Here is a 26,635-nt window from a genome sequence, read left to right as displayed (position 1 = left end):
CACACACACACACACACACACACCAATCAGACCCCCAGGCACTGAGGCAGTCAGATATACAAACACACACACCACACACACACACACCGATCAGACCCCAAGCACTGAGGCAGACAGATATAGAAACACAAATATACACACACCGATCAGACACATGGAATTGAGGCAGACAGATCTACAAACACACATGTACACACACCGATCAGACCCCAGGAACTGAGGCAGACAGAAAAAGAAACACACACTCACACACCGATCAGACGTCAGTCACGGAGGCAGACAGATATACAAATACACACACACACCGATCAGACACAAAGCACTGAGGCAGACAGATATACAAATACATAAACACACCGATCAGACCCCAGGCACTGAGGCAGACAGATATACAGACACACAAACACACCGATCAGAACCCAAGTACTGAGGCAGACGGATCTGCAAAGACACACACACACACACCAATCAGAACCCAGGCACTGAGGCAGACAGATATACAAATACACACATACACACACTAATCAGACCCCAGGTAAAGAGGTTGACAGACAGAAAACAAACACACACACACACACACACACACACACACAGGCACACCAATCAGAACCCAGGTACTGAAACAGTCAGATATACAAACACACACACCACACACACACCGATCGGACCACAAGCACTGAGGCAGACAGACATTCAAATACACACAACACAAACACCAATCAGACCACAGGCACTGAGGCAGACAGATATACAAACACACACACACACACCAATCAGACCCCCAGGCACTGAGGCAGTCAGATATACAAACACACGCACCACACACACACACACCGATCAGACCCCAAGCACTGAGACAGACAGATATAGAAACACAAATTTACACACACCGATCAGACACATGGAATTGAGGCAGACAGATATACAGACACACATGTACACACTGAGGCAGACAGATATACAGATACAAACACACATGTACACACTGAGGCAGACAGATATACAAACACACATGTACACACTGAGGCAGACAGATATACAAATACACACATACACACACTAATCAGACCCCAGGCAAAGAGGTTGACAGACAGAAAACACACACACACATACACAGGCACACCAATCAGAACCCAGGTACTGAAGCAGTCAGATGTACAAACACACACACCACACCCACAACAATCGGACCACAAGCACTGAGGCAGACAGACATACAAATACACACACACACACACCGATCAGACCCCAGGCACTGAGGCTGACAGATATACAAAGACACACAGCACAAACACCAATCAGACCACAGGCACTGAGGCGGTCAGATATACAAACACACACACCACACAAACACACACACACACCGATCAGACCCCAAGCACTGAGGCGGTCAGATATACAAATACACACACACACACACACCGATCAGACACCAAGCACTGAGGCAGACAGATATACAAACTCACATACACACACACCGATCAAACCCCAGGAATTAAGGCAGACAGATATATAAACACACACACACACATGCACACACACACCGATCAGACGCCAGGCACGGAGGAAGACAGATATACAAACACATACGCACACACCGATGTGACTCCAGGCTCTGAGGCAGACAGATATACAAACACAAACAGACATCGATCAGACTCCAAGCACTGAGGCAGTCAGATATGCAAGCACATAAACACACCGATCAGATCCCTGGCGTGAGGCAGACAGATATACATACACACAAACACACCGATCAGACTCCAAGCACTGAAGCAGACAGATGTACAAACACACACACACACCGATCAGATCCGAGCCACTGAGGCAGACAGATATACATACACACAAACACACCGATCAGACCCCAAGCACTGAGGCAGACGGATGTACAAAGACACACACACACACACACACCTATCAGAACCCTGGCACTGAGGCAGGCAGATGTACAAACACACACACACAGACACACCGATCAGGACCCAGGCACTGAGGCTGACAGATATACAAACACACACACACACACACACACACACACACACACGCAAATACACCATTCAGACCCCAGGCACTGAGGCAGTCAGATGTACAAACACACACACCACACCCACAACGATCGGACCACAAGCACTGAGGCAGACAGGTATACAAACACACACACACACGCACACACACACACACACACACCATTCAGACTCCAGGCACTGAGGCAGTCAGATGTACAAACACACACACCACACCCACAACGATCGGACCACAAGCACTGAGGCAGACAGACATACAAATACGCACACACACACACCGATCAGACCCCAGGCACTGAGGCTGACAGATATACAAAGACACACAGCACAAACACCAATCAGACCACAGGCACTGAGGCAGACAGACATACAAACACACACACAAACACACACTAATCAGACCCGCAGGCACTGAGGCGGTCAGATATACAAACACACACACCACACACACACACACACACACACACACCGATCAGACCCCAAGCACTGAGGCAGGCAGATATACAAATACACACACCGATCAGACACCAAGCACTGAGGCAGACAGATATACAAACTCACATACACACACACCGATCAAACCCCAGGAATTAAGGCAGATAAATATATAAACACACACACACACATGCACACACACACCGATCAGACGCCAGGCACGGAGGAAGACAGATATACAAACATGCACAAACACACCGATCAGACACCAAGCACTGAGGCAGTCTGATGTGCAAAGACACACACACACACACCTATCAGAACCCAGGCACTGAGGCAGACAGATATACAAACACACACACACATACCAATCAGACCCCAGGCACTGAGGTAGACAGACAGATAAATACACACACATACACACACACAGGCACACCAATCAGACCCCAGGCACTGAGGCAGTCAGATATACAAACACACACACCATGCACACACCGATCAGCCCACAAGCACTGAGGCAGACAGACATACAAATACACACACACACAGACCAGACCTCAGGCACTGAGGCAGACAGATGTACAAACACACACACACACAACGATCAGACCACTGGCACTGAAGCAGACATATATACAAACACACACACAAACACCGATCAGACCACAAGCACTGAGGCAGACAGATATACAAATACACACACACACACACACACACACACACACACACACACACACACACACACACACACACACAGACCGATCAGACACCAAGCACTGAAGCAGACAGATGTACAAACACACACACAAACACACACACACCGATCAGACCCCAGGCACTGAGGCAGACAGAAATACATACACACAAACACACCGAGCAGAACCCAAGTACTGAGGCAGACGGATCTGCAAAGACACACACACACACACCAATCAGAACCCAGGCACTGAGGCAGACAGATATACAAATACACACATACACACACTAATCAGACCCCAGGCAAAGAGGTTGACAGACAGAAAACACACACACACACACACACACACACACAGGCACACCAATCAGAACCCAGGTACTGAAACAGTCAGATATACAAACACACACACCACACACACACCGATCGGACCACAAGCACTGAGGCAGACAGACATACAAATACACACAACACAAACACCAATCAGACCACAGGCACTGAGGCAGACAGATATACAAGCACACACACACACACACCGATCAGACCCCAAGCACTGAGGCAGACAGATATAGAAACACAAATTTACACACACCGATCAGACACATGGAATTGAGGCAGACAGATATACAGACACACATGTACACACTGAGGCAGACAGATATACAGATACAAACACACATGTACACACTGAGGCAGACAGATATACAAACACATGTACACACTGAGGCAGACAGATATACAAATACACACATACACACACTAATCAGACCCCAGGCAAAGAGGTTGACAGACAGAAAACACACACACACATACACAGGCACACCAATCAGAACCCAGGTACTGAAGCAGTCAGATATACAAACACACACACCACACACACACCGATCGGAACACAAGCACTGAGGAAGACAGACATACAAATACACACAACACAAACACCAATCAGACCACAGGCGCTGAGGCAGACAGATATACAAACACACACACACACACACACACCAATCAGACCCCCAGGCACTGAGGCAGTCAGATATGCAAACACACACACCACACACACACACACCGATCAGACCCCAAGCACTGAGGCAGACAGATATAGAAACACAAATATACACACACCGATCAGACACATGGAATTGAGGCAGACAGATCTACAAACACACATGTACACACACCGATCAGACCCCAGGAACTGAGGCAGACAGAAAAAGAAACACACACTCACACACCGATCAGACGTCAGTCACGGAGGCAGACAGATATACAAATACACACACACACCGATCAGACACAAAGCACTGAGGCAGACAGATATACAAATACATAAACACACCGATCAGACCCCAGGCACTGAGGCAGACAGATATACAGACACACAAACACACCGATCAGACCCCAAGCACTGAGGCAGACGGATGTGCAAAGGCACACACACACACCTATCAGAAACCAGGCACTGAGGCAGACAGATATACACACACACACACAGGCACACCAATCAGACCCCAGGCACTGAGGCAATCAGATATACAAATACACACACCATACACGCACACACACGCCGATCGGACCTCAAGCACTGAGGCAGACAGACATACAAATACACACACACACATACCGATCAGACCCCAGGCACTGTGGCTGACAGATATGCAAAGACACACAGCCCAAACACCAATCGACCACAGGCACTGAGGCAGCTAGACATACAAACACACACACACACACACACACACACACACACACACACACACACACACACACACACACACATACACACTAATCAGACCCCCAGGCACTGAGGCGGTCAGATATACAAACACACACACCACACACACACACACACCGATCAGACCCCATAAACTGAGGCAGACAGATATGTAAACACACACACACACACACACACACACACACACACACACACCGATCAGGCCCCAAGCACTGAAGCAAGCAGATAGACAAACACATACACACACGCTCGCAAACACACTGATCAGACCCCAAGCACTGAGGCAGACAGATATACAAATACATAAACACACCGATCAGACCCCAAGCACTGAGGCAGTCGGATGTGCAAAGACACACACACACACCTATCAGTACCCGGGCACTGAGGCAGACAGATATACAAACACACACACCACAGACACACCGAACGGACCACAAGCTCTGAGGCCGACAGACATACAAATACAGACACACGAACACCGATCAGACCCCAGGCACTAAGGCAGACAGATATACAAACACACACACACACCGATCAGACCCCAGGCACTGAGGCAGACAGATATACAAACACACACACACTCACCGATCACACCCCAAGCACTGAGGCAGATATATAGACAAACACACACACACACACCGATCTGACCCCAAGCACTGAAGAAGACAGATGTACAAACACACACACTCACACACACCGATCAGACCCCAGGCACTGAGACAGACAGATGTACATACACACAAACACACCGATCAGACCCCAAGCACTGAGGCAGACGGATGTGCAAAGACACACACATACACACCGATCTGACCCCAAGCACTGAAGAAGACAGATGTACAAACACACACACTCACACACACCGATCAGACCCCAGGCACTGAGACAGGCAGATATACATACACACAAACACACCGATTGGACCCCAAGCACTGAGGCAGACAGATATACAAACACACACACACATACCAATCAGACCCCTGGCACTGAGGTAGACAGACATATAAATGCACACTCACACACACACACACAGGCACACCAATCAGACCCCAGGCACTGAGGCAGTCAGATATACAAACACACACACACCCACACACACACACACCGATCAGACTCCAGGCACTGAGGCAGTCAAATATACAAAGACACAAACACACGGCGATCAGACACAAGCACTCAGGCAGACAGATATTCAAACACAAACACACACCGATCAGACCCCATGCACTGAGGCAGTCAGATATACAAACACACACACACCGGTCAGACCCCAGGCACTGAGGTAGACAGATATGCGAACTCAAAAACACACCGATCAGACCCCAGGAACTGAGGCAGTCAGATATACAAACACACACACACACACACACACACCGATCAGACACAAGCACTCAGGCAGACAGATATTCAAACACAAACACACACCGAAAAGACCTCATGCACTGAGGCAGGCAGATATACAAGCACAAAAACACACCGATCTGACCCAAGGAACTTTGGCAGACAGATATCCAAACACACACACACACCGATCAGACCCCAAGCACTGAGGCAGACAGATATACAAGCACACACACACGGCACAGTGGCGCAGTGGTTAGCACCGCATCCTCACAGCTCCAGGGACCCGGGTTCGATTCTGGGTCCTGCCTGTGCGGAGTTTGCAAGTTCTCCCTGTGTCTGCGTGGGTTTCCTCCAGGTGCTCCGGTTTCCTCCCACATGCCAAAGAGTTGCAGGTTGATCGGTTAATTGGCCATTACAAATTGCCCCTAGTATCGGTGGGTGGTAGGGAAATATATAGGGACAGGTGGGGATGTGGTAGGAATATGGGATAAGTGTAGGATTAGTATAAATGGATGGTTGATGTTCGGCACAGACTCGGTGGGCCAAAGGGCCTGTTTCAGTGCTGTATCACTGCACTAAACACACCGATCAGATCCCAAGCACCGAGGCAGTCAGATATACAAATACACACACACACACACAAACCAATCAGACCCCATGCACTGAGACAGAAAGATATACAAACACACACACACACAACGATCAGACCCCAAGCAATGAGGCAGACAGATGTACAAACACACACACACACGCACACACACACGCACACAGGCACACCAATCAGAACCCAGGTACTGAAACAGTCAGATATACAAACACACACACCACACACACACCGATCGGACCACAAGCACTGAGGCAGACAGACATACAAATACACACAACACAAACACCAATCAGACCACAGGCAGTGAGGCAGACAGATATACAAGCACACACACACACACACACACACCAATCAGACCCCCAGGCACTGAGGCAGTCAGATATACAAACACACGCACCACACACTCACACACCGATCAGACCCCAAGCACTGAGGCAGACAGATATAGAAACACAAATTTACACACACCGATCAGACACATGGAATTGAGGCAGACAGATATACAGACACACATGTACACACTGAGGCAGACAGATATACAGATACAAACACACATGTACACACTGAGGCAGACAGATATACAAACACACATGTACACACTGAGGCAGACAGATATACAAATACACACATACACACACTAATCAGACCCCAGGCAAAGAGGTTGACAGACAGAAAACACACACACACATACACAGGCACTCCAATCAGAACCCAGGTACTGAAGCAGTCAGATATACAAACACACACACCACACACACACCGATCGGAACACAAGCACTGAGGAAGACAGACATACAAATACACACAACACAAACACCAATCAGACCACAGGCGCTGAGGCAGACAGATATACAAACACACACACACACACACACACACCAATCAGACCCCCAGGCACTGAGGCAGTCAGATATACAAACACACACACCACACACACACACACCGATCAGACCCCAAGCACTGAGGCAGACAGATATAGAAACACAAATATACACACACCGATCAGACACATGGAATTGAGGCAGACAGATCTACAAACACACATGTACACACACCGATCAGACCCCAGGAACTGAGGCAGACAGAAAAAGAAACACACACTCACACACCGATCAGACGTCAGTCACGGAGGCAGACAGATATACAAATACACACACACACCGATCAGACACAAAGCACTGAGGCAGACAGATATACAAATACATAAACACACCGATCAGACCCCAGGCACTGAGGCAGACAGATATACAGACACACAAACACACCGATCAGAACCCAAGTACTGAGGCAGACGGATCTGCAAAGACACACACACACACACCAATCAGAACCCAGGCACTGAGGCAGACAGATATACAAATACACACATACACACACTAATCAGACCCCAGGTAAAGAGGTTGACAGACAGAAAACAAACACACACACACACACACACACACACAGGCACACCAATCAGAACCCAGGTACTGAAACAGTCAGATATACAAACACACACACCACACACACACCGATCGGACCACAAGCACTGAGGCAGACAGACATTCAAATACACACAACACAAACACCAATCAGACCACAGGCACTGAGGCAGACAGATATACAAACACACACACACACACACACACCAATCAGACCCCCAGGCACTGAGGCAGTCAGATATACAAACACACGCACCACACACACACACACCGATCAGACCCCAAGCACTGAGACAGACAGATATAGAAACACAAATTTACACACACCGATCAGACACATGGAATTGAGGCAGACAGATATACAGACACACATGTACACACTGAGGCAGACAGATATACAGATACAAACACACATGTACACACTGAGGCAGACAGATATACAAACACACATGTACACACTGAGGCAGACAGATATACAAATACACACATACACACACTAATCAGACCCCAGGCAAAGAGGTTGACAGACAGAAAACACACACACACATACACAGGCACACCAATCAGAACCCAGGTACTGAAGCAGTCAGATGTACAAACACACACACCACACCCACAACAATCGGACCACAAGCACTGAGGCAGACAGACATACAAATACACACACACACACACCGATCAGACCCCAGGCACTGAGGCTGACAGATATACAAAGACACACAGCACAAACACCAATCAGACCACAGGCACTGAGGCGGTCAGATATACAAACACACACACCACACAAACACACACACACACCGATCAGACCCCAAGCACTGAGGCGGTCAGATATACAAATACACACACACACACACACCGATCAGACACCAAGCACTGAGGCAGACAGATATACAAACTCACATACACACACACCGATCAAACCCCAGGAATTAAGGCAGACAGATATATAAACACACACACACACATGCACACACACACCGATCAGACGCCAGGCACGGAGGAAGACAGATATACAAACACATACGCACACACCGATGTGACTCCAGGCTCTGAGGCAGACAGATATACAAACACAAACAGACATCGATCAGACTCCAAGCACTGAGGCAGTCAGATATGCAAGCACATAAACACACCGATCAGATCCCTGGCGTGAGGCAGACAGATATACATACACACAAACACACCGATCAGACTCCAAGCACTGAAGCAGACAGATGTACAAACACACACACACACCGATCAGATCCGAGCCACTGAGGCAGACAGATATACATACACACAAACACACCGATCAGACCCCAAGCACTGAGGCAGACGGATGTACAAAGACACACACACACACACACACCTATCAGAACCCTGGCACTGAGGCAGGCAGATGTACAAACACACACACACAGACACACCGATCAGAACCCAGGCACTGAGGCTGACAGATATACAAACACACACACACACACACACACACACACACACGCAAATACACCATTCAGACCCCAGGCACTGAGGCAGTCAGATGTACAAACACACACACCACACCCACAACGATCGGACCACAAGCACTGAGGCAGACAGGTATACAAACACACACACACACGCACACACACACACACACACACCATTCAGACTCCAGGCACTGAGGCAGTCAGATGTACAAACACACACACCACACCCACAACGATCGGACCACAAGCACTGAGGCAGACAGACATACAAATACGCACACACACACACCGATCAGACCCCAGGCACTGAGGCTGACAGATATACAAAGACACACAGCACAAACACCAATCAGACCACAGGCACTGAGGCAGACAGACATACAAACACACACACAAACACACACTAATCAGACCCGCAGGCACTGAGGCGGTCAGATATACAAACACACACACCACACACACACACACACACACACACACCGATCAGACCCCAAGCACTGAGGCAGGCAGATATACAAATACACACACCGATCAGACACCAAGCACTGAGGCAGACAGATATACAAACTCACATACACACACACCGATCAAACCCCAGGAATTAAGGCAGATAAATATATAAACACACACACACACATGCACACACACACCGATCAGACGCCAGGCACGGAGGAAGACAGATATACAAACATGCACAAACACACCGATCAGACACCAAGCACTGAGGCAGTCTGATGTGCAAAGACACACACACACACACCTATCAGAACCCAGGCACTGAGGCAGACAGATATACAAACACACACACACATACCAATCAGACCCCAGGCACTGAGGTAGACAGACAGATAAATACACACACATACACACACACAGGCACACCAATCAGACCCCAGGCACTGAGGCAGTCAGATATACAAACACACACACCATGCACACACCGATCAGCCCACAAGCACTGAGGCAGACAGACATACAAATACACACACACACAGACCAGACCTCAGGCACTGAGGCAGACAGATGTACAAACACACACACACACAACGATCAGACCACTGGCACTGAAGCAGACATATATACAAACACACACACAAACACCGATCAGACCACAAGCACTGAGGCAGACAGATATACAAATACACACACACACACACACACACACACACACACACACACACACACACACACACACACACACACACACACACACACACAGACCGATCAGACACCAAGCACTGAAGCAGACAGATGTACAAACACACACACAAACACACACACACCGATCAGACCCCAGGCACTGAGGCAGACAGAAATACATACACACAAACACACCGAGCAGAACCCAAGTACTGAGGCAGACGGATCTGCAAAGACACACACACACACACCAATCAGAACCCAGGCACTGAGGCAGACAGATATACAAATACACACATACACACACTAATCAGACCCCAGGCAAAGAGGTTGACAGACAGAAAACACACACACACACACACACACACACACAGGCACACCAATCAGAACCCAGGTACTGAAACAGTCAGATATACAAACACACACACCACACACACACCGATCGGACCACAAGCACTGAGGCAGACAGACATACAAATACACACAACACAAACACCAATCAGACCACAGGCACTGAGGCAGACAGATATACAAGCACACACACACACACACCAATCAGACCCCCAGGCACTGAGGCAGTCAGATATACAAACGCACGCACCACACACACACACACCGATCAGACCCCAAGCACTGAGGCAGACAGATATAGAAACACAAATTTACACACACCGATCAGACACATGGAATTGAGGCAGACAGATATACAGACACACATGTACACACTGAGGCAGACAGATATACAGATACAAACACACATGTACACACTGAGGCAGACAGATATACAAACACACATGTACACACTGAGGCAGACAGATATACAAATACACACATACACACACTAATCAGACCCCAGGCAAAGAGGTTGACAGACAGAAAACACACACGCACATACACAGGCACACCAATCAGAACCCAGGTACTGAAGCAGTCAGATATACAAACACACACACCACACACACACCGATCGGAACACAAGCACTGAGGAAGACAGACATACAAATACACACAACACAAACACCAATCAGACCACAGGCGCTGAGGCAGACAGATATACAAACACACACACACACACACACACCAATCAGACCCCCAGGCACTGAGGCAGTCAGATATGCAAACACACACACCACACACACACACACCGATCAGACCCCAAGCACTGAGGCAGACAGATATAGAAACACAAATATACACACACCGATCAGACACATGGAATTGAGGCAGACAGATCTACAAACACACATGTACACACACCGATCAGACCCCAGGAACTGAGGCAGACAGAAAAAGAAACACACACTCACACACCGATCAGACGTCAGTCACGGAGGCAGACAGATATACAAATACACACACACACCGATCAGACACAAAGCACTGAGGCAGACAGATATACAAATACATAAACACACCGATCAGACCCCAGGCACTGAGGCAGACAGATATACAGACACACAAACACACCGATCAGACCCCAAGCACTGAGGCAGACGGATGTGCAAAGGCACACACACACACCTATCAGAAACCAGGCACTGAGGCAGACAGATATACACACACACACACAGGCACACCAATCAGACCCCAGGCACTGAGGCAATCAGATATACAAATACACACACCATACACGCACACACACGCCGATCGGACCTCAAGCACTGAGGCAGACAGACATACAAATACACACACACACATACCGATCAGACCCCAGGCACTGTGGCTGACAGATATGCAAAGACACACAGCCCAAACACCAATCGACCACAGGCACTGAGGCAGCTAGACATACAAACACACACACACACACACACACACACACACACACACACACACACACACACACAGATACACACTAATCAGACCCCCAGGCACTGAGGCGGTCAGATATACAAACACACACACCACACACACACACACACCGATCAGACCCCATAAACTGAGGCAGACAGATATGTAAACACACACACACACACACACACACACACACACACACACACCGATCAGGCCCCAAGCACTGAAGCAAGCAGATAGACAAACACATACACACACGCTCGCAAACACACTGATCAGACCCCAAGCACTGAGGCAGACAGATATACAAATACATAAACACACCGATCAGACCCCAAGCACTGAGGCAGTCGGATGTGCAAAGACACACACACACACCTATCAGTACCCGGGCACTGAGGCAGACAGATATACAAACACACACACCACAGACACACCGAACGGACCACAAGCTCTGAGGCCGACAGACATACAAATACAGACACACGAACACCGATCAGACCCCAGGCACTAAGGCAGACAGATATACAAACACACACACACACCGATCAGACCCCAGGCACTGAGGCAGACAGATATACAAACACACACACACTCACCGATCACACCCCAAGCACTGAGGCAGATATATAGACAAACACACACACACACACCGATCTGACCCCAAGCACTGAAGAAGACAGATGTACAAACACACACACTCACACACACCGATCAGACCCCAGGCACTGAGACAGACAGATGTACATACACACAAACACACCGATCAGACCCCAAGCACTGAGGCAGACGGATGTGCAAAGACACACACATACACACCGATCTGACCCCAAGCACTGAAGAAGACAGATGTACAAACACACACACTCACACACACCGATCAGACCCCAGGCACTGAGACAGGCAGATATACATACACACAAACACACCGATTGGACCCCAAGCACTGAGGCAGACAGATATACAAACACACACACACATACCAATCAGACCCCTGGCACTGAGGTAGACAGACATATAAATGCACACTCACACACACACACACAGGCACACCAATCAGACCCCAGGCACTGAGGCAGTCAGATATACAAACACACACACACCCACACACACACACACCGATCAGACTCCAGGCACTGAGGCAGTCAAATATACAAAGACACAAACACACGGCGATCAGACACAAGCACTCAGGCAGACAGATATTCAAACACAAACACACACCGATCAGACCCCATGCACTGAGGCAGTCAGATATACAAACACACACACACCGGTCAGACCCCAGGCACTGAGGTAGACAGATATGCGAACTCAAAAACACACCGATCAGACCCCAGGAACTGAGGCAGTCAGATATACAAACACACACACACACACACACACACCGATCAGACACAAGCACTCAGGCAGACAGATATTCAAACACAAACACACACCGAAAAGACCTCATGCACTGAGGCAGGCAGATATACAAGCACAAAAACACACCGATCTGACCCAAGGAACTTTGGCAGACAGATATCCAAACACACACACACACCGATCAGACCCCAAGCACTGAGGCAGACAGATATACAAGCACACACACACGGCACAGTGGCGCAGTGGTTAGCACCGCATCCTCACAGCTCCAGGGACCCGGGTTCGATTCTGGGTCCTGCCTGTGCGGAGTTTGCAAGTTCTCCCTGTGTCTGCGTGGGTTTCCTCCAGGTGCTCCGGTTTCCTCCCACATGCCAAAGAGTTGCAGGTTGATCGGTTAATTGGCCATTACAAATTGCCCCTAGTATCGGTGGGTGGTAGGGAAATATATAGGGACAGGTGGGGATGTGGTAGGAATATGGGATAAGTGTAGGATTAGTATAAATGGATGGTTGATGTTCGGCACAGACTCGGTGGGCCAAAGGGCCTGTTTCAGTGCTGTATCACTGCACTAAACACACCGATCAGATCCCAAGCACCGAGGCAGTCAGATATACAAATACACACACACACACACAAACCAATCAGACCCCATGCACTGAGACAGAAAGATATACAAACACACACACACACAACGATCAGACCCCAAGCAATGAGGCAGACAGATGTACAAACACACACACACACGCACACACACGCACACCGATCAGACCCCAGGCACTGAGGCAGACAGATATACGATCACAAAAACACACCGATCAGACCCCAGGAACTGAGGCAGAAAGATATACACACACACACACACACACACACACACACACACACACACACACACACACACACACACACACACACACACACACACACACACACACACAAACACCGATCAGACTCCAAGTACTGAGGCAGACAGATGTAAAAACACACACACACATCGGTCAGACCCCAAGCACTGAGGCAGACAGATATGCGAACTCAAAAACACACCGATCAGACCCCAGGAACTGAGGCAGTCAGATATATGATCACAAAAACACACCGATCAGACCCCAGGAACTGAGGCAGAAAGATATACACACACACACACACACACACACACACACAAAAACACCGATCAGACTCCAAGTACTGAGGCAAACAGATGTAAACACACACACACACACCGGTCAGACCCCAGGCACTGAGGTAGACAGATATGCGAACTCAAAAACACACCGATCAGACCCCAGGAACTGAGGCAGTCAGATATACAAACACACACACACACACACACACACCGATCAGACACAAGCACTCAGGCAGACAGATATTCAAACACAAACACACACCGAAAAGACCTCATGCACTGAGGCAGGCAGATATACAAGCACAAAAACACACCGATCTGACCCAAGGAACTTTGGCAGACAGATATCCAAACACACACACACACCGATCAGACCCCAAGCACTGAGGCAGACAGATATACAAGCACACACACACGGCACAGTGGCGCAGTGGTTAGCACCGCATCCTCACAGCTCCAGGGACCCGGGTTCGATTCTGGGTCCTGCCTGTGCGGAGTTTGCAAGTTCTCCCTGTGTCTGCGTGGGTTTCCTCCAGGTGCTCCGGTTTCCTCCCACATGCCAAAGAGTTGCAGGTTGATCGGTTAATTGGCCATTACAAATTGCCCCTAGTATCGGTAGGTGGTAGGGAAATATATAGGGACAGGTGGGGATGTGGTAGGAATATGGGATAAGTGTAGGATTAGTATAAATGGATGGTTGATGGTCGGCACAGACTCGGTGGGCCAAAGGGCCTGTTTCAGTGCTGTATCACTACACTAAACACACCGATCAGATCCCAAGCACCGAGGCAGTCAGATATACAAATATACACACACACACACAAACCAATCAGACCCCAGGAAATATACACACACACACACAAACCAATCAGACCCCAGGCACTGAGGCAGACAGATGTACAAACACACACACACACACAACGATCAGACCCCAGGCACTGAGGCAGACAGATATTCAAGCACAGACACACACCGATCAAACCCATGCACTGAGGCAGAAAGATATACAAACACACACACACAACGATCAGACCCCAAGCACTGAGGCAGACAGATGTACAAACACACACACACACGCACACACACACGCACACACACACGCACACCCATCAGACCCCAGGCACTGAGGCAGACAGATATACGATCACAAAAACACACCGATCAGACCCCAGGAACTGAGGCAGAAAGACACACACACACACACACACACACACACACACACACACACACACACACACACACACACACACACACACACACACACACACACACACACAACACCGATCAGACTCCAAGCACTGAGGCAGACAGATATGCGAACTCAAAAACACACCGATCAGACCCCAGGAACTGAGGCAGTCAGATATACAAACACACACACACACACACCGATCAGACCCCAGGCACTGAGGCAGACAGATATACAAATACACACACACACACACACAAACCAATCAGACCCCTGGCACTGAAGCAGACATATATACAAACACACACACAAACACCGATCAGACCACAAGCACTGAGGCAGACAGATATACAAATACACACACACACACACACACAAACGAATCAGACCCCAGGCACTGAGGCAGACAGATATACAAACACACACACCACACACACCGATCAGACCCCAGGCACTGAGGCAGACAGATATACAAACGCACACACACACACAGACCAATCAGACCCCATGCACTGAGGCAGACAGATATACAAACACACACACACACCGATCAGACCCCAGGCACTGAGCCAGTCAGATATACAAATACACACACACACACACACACACACACACACACACACACACACACACACACACACACACACATACACACACACACACACACACACACCAATCAGACCCCAAGCACTGAGGCAGACAGATGTACAAAAACACACACACACACCGATCAGACCCCAGGCACTGAGGCAGACAGATATACAAACGCACACACAGACACAAACCAGTCAGACCCCAGGCACTGAGGCAGACAGATATACAAATACACACACACACACACACACAAACCAATCAGACCCCAGGCACTGAGGCAGACAGATATACAAACGCACACACACACACAAACCAATCAGACCCCAGGCACTGAGGCAGACAGATATACAAACACACACACACACACACACACCGATCAGACCCCAGGCACTGACCCAGTCAGATATACAAATACACACACACACACACCGATCAGACCCCAAGCACTGAGGCAGACAGATATTCAAGCACAGACACACACCGATCAAACCCATGCACGGAGACAGAAAGATATACAAACACACACACACACACACCGTTCAGACACCAAGCACTGAGGCAGACAGATGTGCAAACCCAAAAACACACAGATCAGACCCCAAACACTGAGGCAGACAGATATACAAACACACACACACACACACCGATCAGACCCCAGGCACCGAGGCAGACAGATATACAAACACACATACACTCACACACGCACACACCCATCAGACCCCAGGCACTGAGGCAGACAGATAATCAAACATATACACCAATCACACACACACCGATCAGACCCCAAGCACTGAGGCAGACAGATATACAAATACACACACACACACCAATCAGACCCCAAGCACTGAGGCAGACAGATATTCAAGCACAGACACACACCGATCAAACCCATGCACAGAGACAGAAAGTTATACAAACACACACACACACACACCGTTCAGACACCAAGCACTGAGGCAGACAGATGTACAAACCCAAAAACACACAGATCAGACCCCAAACACTGAGGCAGACAGATGGACAAACACACACACAGACGCACACACACCCGCACACCGATCAGACCCCAGGCACTGCGGCAGACAGATATACGAACACAAAAACACACCAATCAGACCCCAGGAACTGAGGCAGCAAGACACACACACACACACACACACACACACACACACACACACACACACACACACACACACACACACACACACACACACACACACACACACACACACACACACACACACACACCGATCAGACCGCAGGCACTGAGGCAGGCAGATATACAAACACACACACCACAGCGCAGGCCCTGATATATATATATATATATATGCAAACAAACACAGACACGCACACACCTGCGGAGACACAGCACAACCCAGGCACTCGACCGCAATCCCCTCCACGTTTGCCTCTCCTCTTCCCTCTCACCTCCGAGTACCTTGGTTAATGATTTGTCACTCGGAAAACAACAAAAGTGCGACAAAGGTCTTTGATGTATCATTTGTCAGATCCCCCCCCCCCCCCTCACCCCCCGCACTGCATCAGTTTACCAGTTGACTTCAGTGGAAATCTGTTAATGATGAGTCTCGGTGTAGGTCGCATACTTGTGGTTACTCAGTTGGACTGGACGGAACTTTGATTTGGTTCCCGAGTCTGGCTTTGCTGCAATATCGGCCGGAAAGCATACTGTCCCTCGGTGTACCGGAGATACAAGCCCGCAAAGACCCCGCCCCCTCCAGTCAGAAGCTGACAAGTGATGAACCAGAGAAATTATTAACCGAGGTCAGGACGAGACTTGTCCCATAGAGGGAAACCAGTGCCCTGATGTTTTCCTTTTGGTTAATGGTGACCCCCCCACTTCCTGGTTTACCAATTCCCCTCTTCGGACTTGGTCTTTCAACGGTACAAACCACATCTTTGGTTAACCATTTCACCCTTTCCCCCACCCACTTTTCAGTTAAGGATTGCCCCTCCGCTCACTGGTTAACCATTTATCCCCACAGTGGCAAATAACCAGTAAAGTCGGGAAGCCTCACGCCCGGCCCCCGCCCGCCCACCCAGCAACCTCCTTCCACAATGCACCACACCTCACATAGACACCTGAGGGAAGGGGGCTCTCCTTCCCCCGCCTCACTCCCACAGAATGTGCCCTCAGACCCCCGCACCCACACACCATTCAAGGAACCACCCACAAAACCAACCTTCCAAAACATGCAGGGAAACGTGCAACAGGCCCTGTGACAAATCCACACATGGACACACACACACAAGGCACAAAGCACAACCCAGGCCCTGACGCACACAGACACACACGCAAACACACATACACACACACAAGTACAGATACAAGGACACACAAGCACATCCACACAGACATACACACACAGCACAACCCAGCCCTGAGACACAGACACAAAAGCACACACGCACATACACACGCGTGCGCACAGAGCACACAGCACAACCCAGGTCCTGAGATACACACACACAGATTATCACACACGCAGACACACTCGACACAGATGCACCAACACACACAGATATACGCACACACACACACAGACACAGGTCACACCCAGGAACCTTAGCCAGACACATGCACACTCGGACACACACAGACAGACACACTTGGAAACACACAGATCACAACCGAGGCACTGATCTCGACACACACTTGCACATAGTTCACAACACAGGCACTGAGCTAGACAACAGATGACAACACAAGCACTGAGCTAGACACACACATACACAGATCACGACACAGGCACTGAGCGAGACACACACACACACACACATATGAACACAGATCACACCATATGCACTGAACCAGTCAAATTCAGTAACACACTGTGTGTGCAGGAGGGTTTTCTGACACAGTATATGGACAGGCCAACCAGGGGCGATGCCACATTGCATTTGGGACCGGGTAAGGAACCCGGCCAGGTGTTAGATGTAGATGTAGGTAAGCACTTTGGTGATAGTGATCACAATTCGGCTAAGTTTACCTTAGCGATGGGCAGGGACAGGTATATACCGCAGGGCAAGAATTATAGCTGGGGGAAAGGAGATTATGATGCAATTAGGCAATATTTGGGATGCGTAGGATGGGGAAGGAAACTGCAGGGGATGGGCACAATCGAAATGTGGAGCTTATTCAAGGAGTAGCTAATGCGTGTCTTTGATAAGTATGTACCTGTCAGGCAGGGAGGAAGTTGTCGAGCGAGGGAGCCGTGGTTTACTAAAGAAGTTGAAGCGCTTGTCAAGAGGAAGAAGAAGGCTTATGTTAGGATGAGACGTGAAGGCTCAGTTGGGGCACTTGAGAGTTACAAGCTAGCCAGGAAGGATCTAAAGGGAGAGCTAAGAAGAGCGAGGAGAGGACACGAGAAGTCATTGGTGGATAGGATCAAAGAAAACCCTAAGGCTTTCTATAGGTATATCAGGAATAAAAGAATGACTGGAGTTAGATTAGGGCCAATCAAGGATAGAAGTGGGAAGATGTGTGTGGAATCAAAGGAGATAGGGGAAGCGTTAAATGAATATTTTTCGTCAGTATTTACAGTAGAGAAAGAAAATGTCGTCGAGGAGAATGCTGAGATACAGACTACTAGGCTAGATGGGATTGAGGTTCACAAGGAGGAGGTGTTAGCAATTTTGGAAAGGGTGAAAATAGATAAGTCCCCCGGGCCAGATGGGATTTATCCTTGGATCCTCTGGGAAGCCAGGGAGGAGATTGCAGAGCCTTTGTCCTTCATCTTTATGTCGTCATTGTCGACAGGAATAGTGCCGGAAGACTGGAGGATAGCAAATGTTGTCCCCTTGTTCAAGAAGGGGAGTAGAGACAGCCCTGGTAATTATAGACCTGTGAGCCTTACTTTTGTTGTGGGTAAAATGTTGGAAAAGATTATAAGAGATAGGATTTATAATCATCTTGAAAAGAATAAGTTCATTTGCGATAATCAGCACGGTTTCGTGAAGGGTAGGTCGTGCCTCACAAACCTTATTGAGTTTTTCGAGAAGGTGACCAAACAGGTGGATGAGGGTAAAGCAGTGGATGTGGTGTATATGGATTTCAGTAAGGCGTTTGATAAGGTTCCCCACGGTAGACTATTGCAGAAAATACGGAAGTATGGGGTTGAAGGTGATTTAAAGCTTTGGATCAGAAATTGGCGAGCTGAAAGAAGACAGAGGGTGGTGGTTGATGGCAAATGTTCATCCTGGAGTTTAGTTACTCGTGGTGTTGCTCTCTCACACACACACACACGCTCTCCCTCAAACACACACACACACTCTCTCTCACACACACACTCACTGTCTCTCACAAACGCAATCACACACACACTCTGTCTCACCCAAAGACAAACACACACACGCACACACATGCGCTCTCTCTAACACACACTCTCTCACACACACACTCTCTCTCACACACACACTCTCTCACACACACACCGCACTCCCTCTCTCACAGGCACACACCCACACTCTCTCCCTCACATACACGCACTCTCACAGACATACACATACATGCTCCCTCTCTCACACACATAGATGCTCTCTCTCTCTCACGCACACACACAAACTCTCTCGCACAAACACTCACTCTCAGATGCACTCACACACAGTCTCTCAGAAACACATACGCTTTCCCACACACAAACACACGCACGCACACACGCACGACACTCTTTCACACACACACAACACACACGCTCACTCACACACACTATCTCTCTTACACACATACTCAATTTCTCTCACTCTCACACACACGCTCTCTCGCAAACACACGCACAAACACATTCTTTCTCACACACACGCACACACATACACATGCTCTCTCTCTCTCACACTATCTCTCTCTCTCACACACACAGTCTCTCTCACACTCACACACAGAGACTCTCTCTCATGCACACACGTACAGATGCTCTCCCCTGCACACGTACTCTCGCTTTCTCTCGCATGCACGCTCTCTCTCAAACATACACACACTCTCTCTCACACACACACGTACACATGCTCTCTCTCTCACACACACTATCTCTCACACACATATACTCTCTCCAACACACACACGCACTCTGTCCCAGACACACACGCACACTGTCTCTCTCTATCTCTAACACACACATGCTCTCTCTCACTTTGACACACACACACGCTCTCTCACACACACATACACACACTATCTCTCACACACACACTCTGTCTCTATCTCACACACACACACTCTCTCTCTCACACGCACATACACACACAACCCGCTCACTCTCTCTCCCGCACACGCACCCCACACGCACGATCTCTTTCCCTCTCTCACACACACGCTCTCTCTCGCAAACACACGCACACACGATCTCTCTCCCTCTCTGACACACACACACTCTCAGCAACACACACACACACACTGTCTCAAACACACACACGCTCTCTCTCAAACAGACACTCACACACACACACACACACACTCTCTCTCTCTCTCACACACATACTCTCTCAGACATACACACAAGCTTTCTTTCTCTCTCTCTCTCTCTCTCTCACACACACACACACAGATGCTCTCTCTCAAACACACACTCACACACATGCTCTCTTTCACACATGATCTCTCTCTCTCACACACACATTCTGTCACACAGATACACACACATGCTCTCTCTCTCACGCACACACATGCACATATACACACACAACTCTCTCTCTCTCAGCCACTCTCTCTCCTCTCTCTCACTCACGCAAATTCTCTCTCTCTCTCTCTCAGTCACACACACACTCACTCACACACACACACACACACACACAGACAAACACTGTCACAGACATAAACGCACGCTCTCTATCTCTCTCACACACACAAACACTCCACACGCCCGATCTCTCTCCCTCTCACACACACACACGCTCTCTCAAACAGACACACATACACACACTCTCTCAGACACACACACACTCCACACACACGAACTCTCTCCCTCTCACACACACAAACACTCTCTCTCACAGACATGCACACACGCTCTCTATCTCTCACACACACATGCGCTCTCTCACACACATACACGCTCTCTCCCTGTCAGCCAAAAACACACACACACACGCTCTCTGTCACACACATGCACACGCTCTCTCTCAAACAGACACACATACACACTCACACACGCTCTCGATCACACACATGCACACGCTCTCTCTCAAACAGACACACATACACACTCACACACGCTCTCTATCACACACATGCACACACACACTCACACACACATACACATGCTCTCTATCTGACAGGCGCACACACTCACATGCTATTTCACATGCACACATACACATGCTATTTCACACACACACACACACACACACACACACACACACACACACACTGTCTCAGGCACTCACATACGCTCACAAATACACTCACGCACTCTCACAGGCACACACACATTCACACACACACGGTAACTCTCAGACGCACTCACACACACTCTCAGACACACTCGCTTTCGCGCTCACACACACGCTCTCAGACACACACACACATGCACTCTCACACACACACACACGCACTCTCACACACACACACACTCATACACACGCTCACACACACGCATACACTCTCTCTCAAGCAGACGGACATACACACACTATCTCACACACACACGCACGCACTCACACACATACGCAAACATGCTCTCTCTCTCACACAGACACACGCACTCACATTCTCACAGACATACACACATGCTCTCTGTCTCAAACAAACACACACTCGCTCTATCACAGACATACACACATGCTCTCTGTCACACAAACACACACGCACGCACACAACGCGCTCTCAGATACACAGGCACACAAATAGACACATACACTCTCTCAGAGACGCAATCACACACACACACTCTATCACACGCACACACACGCCCACTCTCTGACGCACTCACACACATTCTCTCTCAGACACGCACACACTCTCTCTCACACACACAGTCTCTCACATACACTCTCAAACGTACTCTCTCTCTCAAACACACACACATACACTCTTTCTCTGACACATCCAAAGACACATGCAGTCTCTCTCAGATACACACACAAACACTCACACACACACTCTCTCTCACACACACACACTCAGACACGCACGCTGTGTCTCTCAGGCATGCATACACAATCTCTCTCTCTCACACACACACACTCACACACACATACACACATACACGTGCTCTCGCAGACACACACGTGCATGCTCTCTATCACACACGCACACGCATACACGCACACTCTCTCTCTCACACACACGGTCTCTCACACACACACACTCCTGCTCTCTGTCAGACACACACATGCTATCTCTCTCTCACACACAGGCACACGTTCTCTATCTCTCTGACTCACGCACACACAGGTCAGACCCTAGAACTGAGCCAGGCATATAAATGCACACACACACCACAGGCATTAAGACAGAGTCTCTCAGTCAGTTCAACATTTAACTCTCCATCCAAGACCACAGTGCTGCAGATGCTGGAAATCTGAAATAAGAACAGGAAATGCTGGAAATACTCAGCAGGTCTGGCAGGATTTTTTGAGAGAGAAACAGAGTTTAATGTTTTAGATTGGTGACCCTTCATCAGAACTGGGAGAGATTAGAGATCAAAAAGTCTTTAAACCAGACGGGGAAAGGAGGGAGAAGGAGGATTATGATCAACAATTCAGTTTAACAATTTCAATATCATCCTTTTATTATTTAATCTCTCCTGTCTTCCACAGTATCAGAGACCTTCCCATTTGTTCATTCAGGTCCAATCGTTTTAATACATCACTGGATTCAGGAACACATTTATAAATCTCAATAAGTCCTCAATTAAACTGGTAACTTTGCTCCAGTCTGATGTATAATTTCTCTGTTTATTTCCCTTCCTCACAGTTAATGTGCTGACGATTGGGATCCTGTCTCGGGGAAAGTGCGGTCTCTCCAAATGTGTCACTCGCTACCTGGTGGCCATGTCAGCGGCGGATCTACTTGTCATTATCCTAGACCTGATATTGAGACACATTCCTATTGTTTATCTGGAACAGTTTCAGTTCCTGTGGTCCATCCCCGTATGTAATATCCACGCCGTCCTGCTTTATGCAGCCACAGACTGTTCTGTCTGGTTCACCGTCGCTTTCACCTTTGATCGATTTGTGGCCATTTGTTGCCAGAAGCTGAAAAGTAAATATTGCAGTGAGAGAACGTCGGCTGTGGCTGTGGGAACAGTGACTGTGCTGAGCTGTTTAAAGAACATCTTCTGGTATTTTATGTTAACAGGTCGGTATTCGTTGCAGAACGATCCCTGGTTTTGTGATATAACAATGGATGTTCTGGAATCCTTTGTCTGGATAGCAATTGAGTTCCTCCACAACATTCTAACCCCGGCGATCCCATTTGCGCTGATTCTGCTGCTCAACGCTCTCACCGTGAGACACATTTTAGTGAGCAGCAGAGGACGTAGGAGACTCCGGGCTCACAGCAGTGGGGAGAGTCGCAGAGACTCCGAGATGGAGAGTCGAAGGAAATCCATCATTTTACTGTTAGTAATCTCGGGGAATTTCATCCTGTTGTGGGCACTCTTAATGGCATATTCTCTATGGAGCCGGATGTGGTATTTGGGGTATCAGTCTGTTTATATCCCTGATCTTCTGCTGGATTTGAGCTTCATGCTGGAGCTCCTGAGTTGCTGCACCAACACCGCGATTTATGCCGTGACCCAGAGTCAGTTCAGGGAGCAGTTGAAGAAGGTGCTGAAATATCCCTTTACTGCAATTGCTAAATTCATTCAATGTTGAGAGGGGGGGCGGCTCCAGTCACCATGGAGACAGAGCTGGGGAGGGGCCTGTCACCATGGGGACCGAGCGGGGGCCGGGCCTGTGAACATGGAGACATAGCGGGGGCGGGGTCTCTCACCATGGAGATAGGGCGGGGGCGGCGCCGGTCACCACAGAAAACAGAGAGAGGGCGGGGGCTGTCACCATGGAAAACAGAGCGGGGGTGGGGCCGGTCATCATGGTGACAGAGCAGGGGCGGGGTTTGTCATCTTGGAGACAGAGCTGGAGCGGAGCCTGTCACCATTAATAACATAGCGGGGGCGGGGCCTCTCACCATGGAGACAGGCCGGGGGCGGGGCCTGTCACCATGGAAAACAGAGTGCGGGCATGGCCTTTCATCATTGTGACAGAGCAGGGGCGGGGCCTGTCATCATGGAGACAGAGTGGAGGCCGGAGCCTGTCAAAATGGAGACAGAGTGGGGTGCGGTCTGTTACCACGGTGACGGGGAGTGGGGTCGGGGTCTGTTTCCAGGGTGACAGGGAGTGGGGGTGGGTCTGTTACCAGGGAGATGGAGTGTGGGGGCGGGGTCTGTTCCTCTATTGACGGAGAGGGGACGGGGTCTGTTTGCAGGGTGTCTGAGGTCGGGGTCTGTTACCAGGGTGAAGGGGAGTTTGGGCGCGCTCTTTTACCAGGGTGACGGGAAGTGGGGTCGGGGTCTGTTACCAGGGTGACCGGGAGTGGGGGCGGGGTCTGTTTCCAGAGTGATGGAGAGTGGAAGCGTGGTCTGTTTCTATGGTGACGGGGAGTGGGGGCGTAGTCTGTATCCTGGGTGATGTGGAGTGGGGGCACGGTCTGAATCTTTCGGACTCTTTTATCATCCCTTTCTAATATAAATGAATGCTGA

At 49.0% G+C, this 26,635-nt stretch overlaps 1 protein-coding gene across 1 annotated transcript in view; it reads left to right on the top strand.

The window, feature by feature from the left end:
* LOC137381143 (probable G-protein coupled receptor 139) overlaps positions 1–25,751 on the top strand; it is a 50,082-nt gene extending 24,331 nt beyond the window's left edge. The window contains exons 2-3 of the mRNA XM_068053530.1: positions 18,538–18,701; positions 24,855–25,751. Coding sequence (XP_067909631.1) covers positions 18,538–18,701; positions 24,855–25,751 — 1,061 coding nt within the window. The remainder of the gene's footprint in view (positions 1–18,537; positions 18,702–24,854) is intronic.
* Positions 25,752–26,635: the final 884 nt, after the last annotated feature.

This window comes from Heterodontus francisci, chromosome 21, assembly GCF_036365525.1.
Source record: "Heterodontus francisci isolate sHetFra1 chromosome 21, sHetFra1.hap1, whole genome shotgun sequence".
NCBI lineage: Eukaryota > Metazoa > Chordata > Chondrichthyes > Heterodontiformes > Heterodontidae > Heterodontus > Heterodontus francisci.
Note: the sequence above shows the minus strand (reverse complement) of the source record. Positions and strands in the feature narration are given on the sequence as shown.